This window comes from Sinocyclocheilus grahami, unplaced genomic scaffold (genome assembly GCF_001515645.1).
Source record: "Sinocyclocheilus grahami isolate Dianchi unplaced genomic scaffold, SAMN03320097.WGS_v1.1 scaffold252.1, whole genome shotgun sequence".
NCBI lineage: Eukaryota > Metazoa > Chordata > Actinopteri > Cypriniformes > Cyprinidae > Sinocyclocheilus > Sinocyclocheilus grahami.
Window position 1 is genome coordinate 744,642 of NW_015505431.1, and position 2,130 is coordinate 746,771.

Sequence of the window (2,130 nt, forward strand, 5' to 3'; positions counted from 1 at the left end):
CTCAAATCTCCTAATCACCACTGAAGAATTTCTGCTTAACACATGACAACAATAGGGCGCTCACAAACAAGGGGACCCTTCTTTCCTCCCTCTCTTCACTGTGGGTCAAAACTTTTTTTTCTCCCTCCTGTGCTCTCAATGTCTCCGGGTAGGGAAGATAAGAGTGGACAGCTGGTGTATGCGCGGCCAGCGGGCGACAGCTGCTCCATTGTCTGCGCACTCCCGGCAGCTGCCCACTTCAAACAATACCTCCCTTACGCCAGCCAATCAGCAGCCAGCCCACTCTGGGAGCAACCAATAGGATGCCAGCATGTAAATTTATGGCACGCGTGAGATTATTCCTAAAAACTTTCCTCCTCCCGACTGGAATAAATCAAGTGGTGTGTTGTGAGAGTGGGCTGGAGGGGGGAGTGTGAGTGTGGGGGGCGGGGGTATTAGTTACAAGTTGTTCGTAACCGTTAACTTTGTTTTTTTCCTTGCTTTTTCTCCCTCTCTTTTCTAAATAAATTACAAGCAATCGTTTCAAATCTGGGTTGAGTTTTTCAAACCAACAACATTACATTTTCAGAATTTTATGCAATGTTTACTATATTAATATACAATATTTTAACTCACATTCTGTGCAGTACTGGCCCTTCCACCCGGCATCGCAGATGATTTCTCCACGTTCTCCGCAGGTGAAATGACCGAATGCATCATCTCTAGGCCGGCAGAACACAGAGCATCCCTCGCCGTAGTAATGCTCATCACACACAAAGCGGTAGGAGTACTTGAGCTCGGTTCGACCTACGCTGTGCAGGTCCTGAGACCAGTCCTCGCCCACAGTCAAGTGCCGCTGTGTGGTCATGGTACTGATGATGCGCTCTGGGTTTTCTGTGTAGAAGATGATTTTCACTGATGCAATTCAAAAATATTCATATTAACATTCTTTTTCTGCTATGAGACCACATACCTGTTGTCAGATCCTCTTTGGAATCAGCATGCACTGCTTCGATGATAAGAGAAAAGGTTCCCTGCAACAGCAAAAAACGATTTGTCTATCAGAAAATTAGCTGATCATTACTTCTGAATTACTTCTCAAAGTCAATGCATCAGCACTCACCGGCCACGTAAAACCGAAATTCATCCTAATGGGATTGGTGAAAGAGCCATCCGGTAAGGTATCTGGCACTTGGAAAGAGTTGGAGCCCAGCACAGGGGTGACGGTGCCTCCGTAGGTGCAGGGTGGCTCTGGAGATGCATTGGGCTGATAATGTTTTAAGCAGATGCGGAAAAAAGTCTTGCACTCGCACTGCTGGTACGATGTGGTCAGTCCACCTTTACAGCAGTTCTTGTTGCCTTGCACACCCTTCTTGTTCAAAAACTCCTGCAACTTCAGCTCGAAGACGCCTGAGGAAGACGCCTGGAGAAGAAGTAATGTTTGAATTTTAGATCTAAATGTGATTGCAATTAATACACTGCTTTAGATTCAGAAAAGAGTGAGAGGTCAGTCTTACCTGGCAGAGCAGCATGTACAGGATAGAGAAGAGCAACAGTAAGTAGCGTCCCATGATGAATAAATAATAAATAGATAGGTTATTGAAAGTCTTTGAGCAACTTGGTTGCTCCCAGATCAGCCAGGGGATCCCTCGTATTAAAAGCCTTTACTTTTGGCCGACTGATTCATTGGAAGAGGCTTGCTTTCAAAAGATACTGAGCGTGAACGCAGTTCCCTTTCATGTCAAGTGCGCACAGAATCCCCAGTTCTTTCCCGAAGGAAGTGTCCAAAACAATCGGAGAAGTCCCAAATTAAAATCAGAATGATATAATCCTCAGAAGTCGGAGAAGAAAAGTTGAAAAGATGCTCGTGTGTATTCTTTTAGTTCCTTCTTGGTCTGATTATAAACCAGGGTTTGTCACTGGTCCAGCATCCCTCCTCACGTCCTTCTCCCGCGGACACTGTGCGTTTGTATCTGGAGCGAGGCCGCCTGCCGCTAGTTTTATACGGGGTGCCACATGCCGGGGTAATAATATGCTAATGAACCACTACCCCCAATCTGTCCCACGCTTTACAATGCGGCTCCCTTGCAACCAGCCCCTACCAACCAACCTCTCCTAAACACATCAGCGCTGCTGTGTGTGCGTAAAAGT

At 46.3% G+C, this 2,130-nt stretch overlaps 1 protein-coding gene across 1 annotated transcript; it reads right to left on the bottom strand.

Annotated features, from left to right (window-relative positions):
- Positions 1-238: 238 nt before the first annotated feature.
- LOC107598534 (delta-like protein A) lies at positions 239-1,550 on the bottom strand. The gene is made up of 5 exons (XM_016289907.1): positions 1,497-1,550; positions 1,103-1,402; positions 953-1,013; positions 630-873; positions 239-284 (listed from the first exon to the last, which is right to left on the bottom strand). Exons 1-5 carry the CDS (start codon positions 1,548-1,550, stop codon positions 239-241), a joined length of 705 nt encoding a protein of 234 aa, XP_016145393.1.
- Positions 1,551-2,130: the final 580 nt, after the last annotated feature.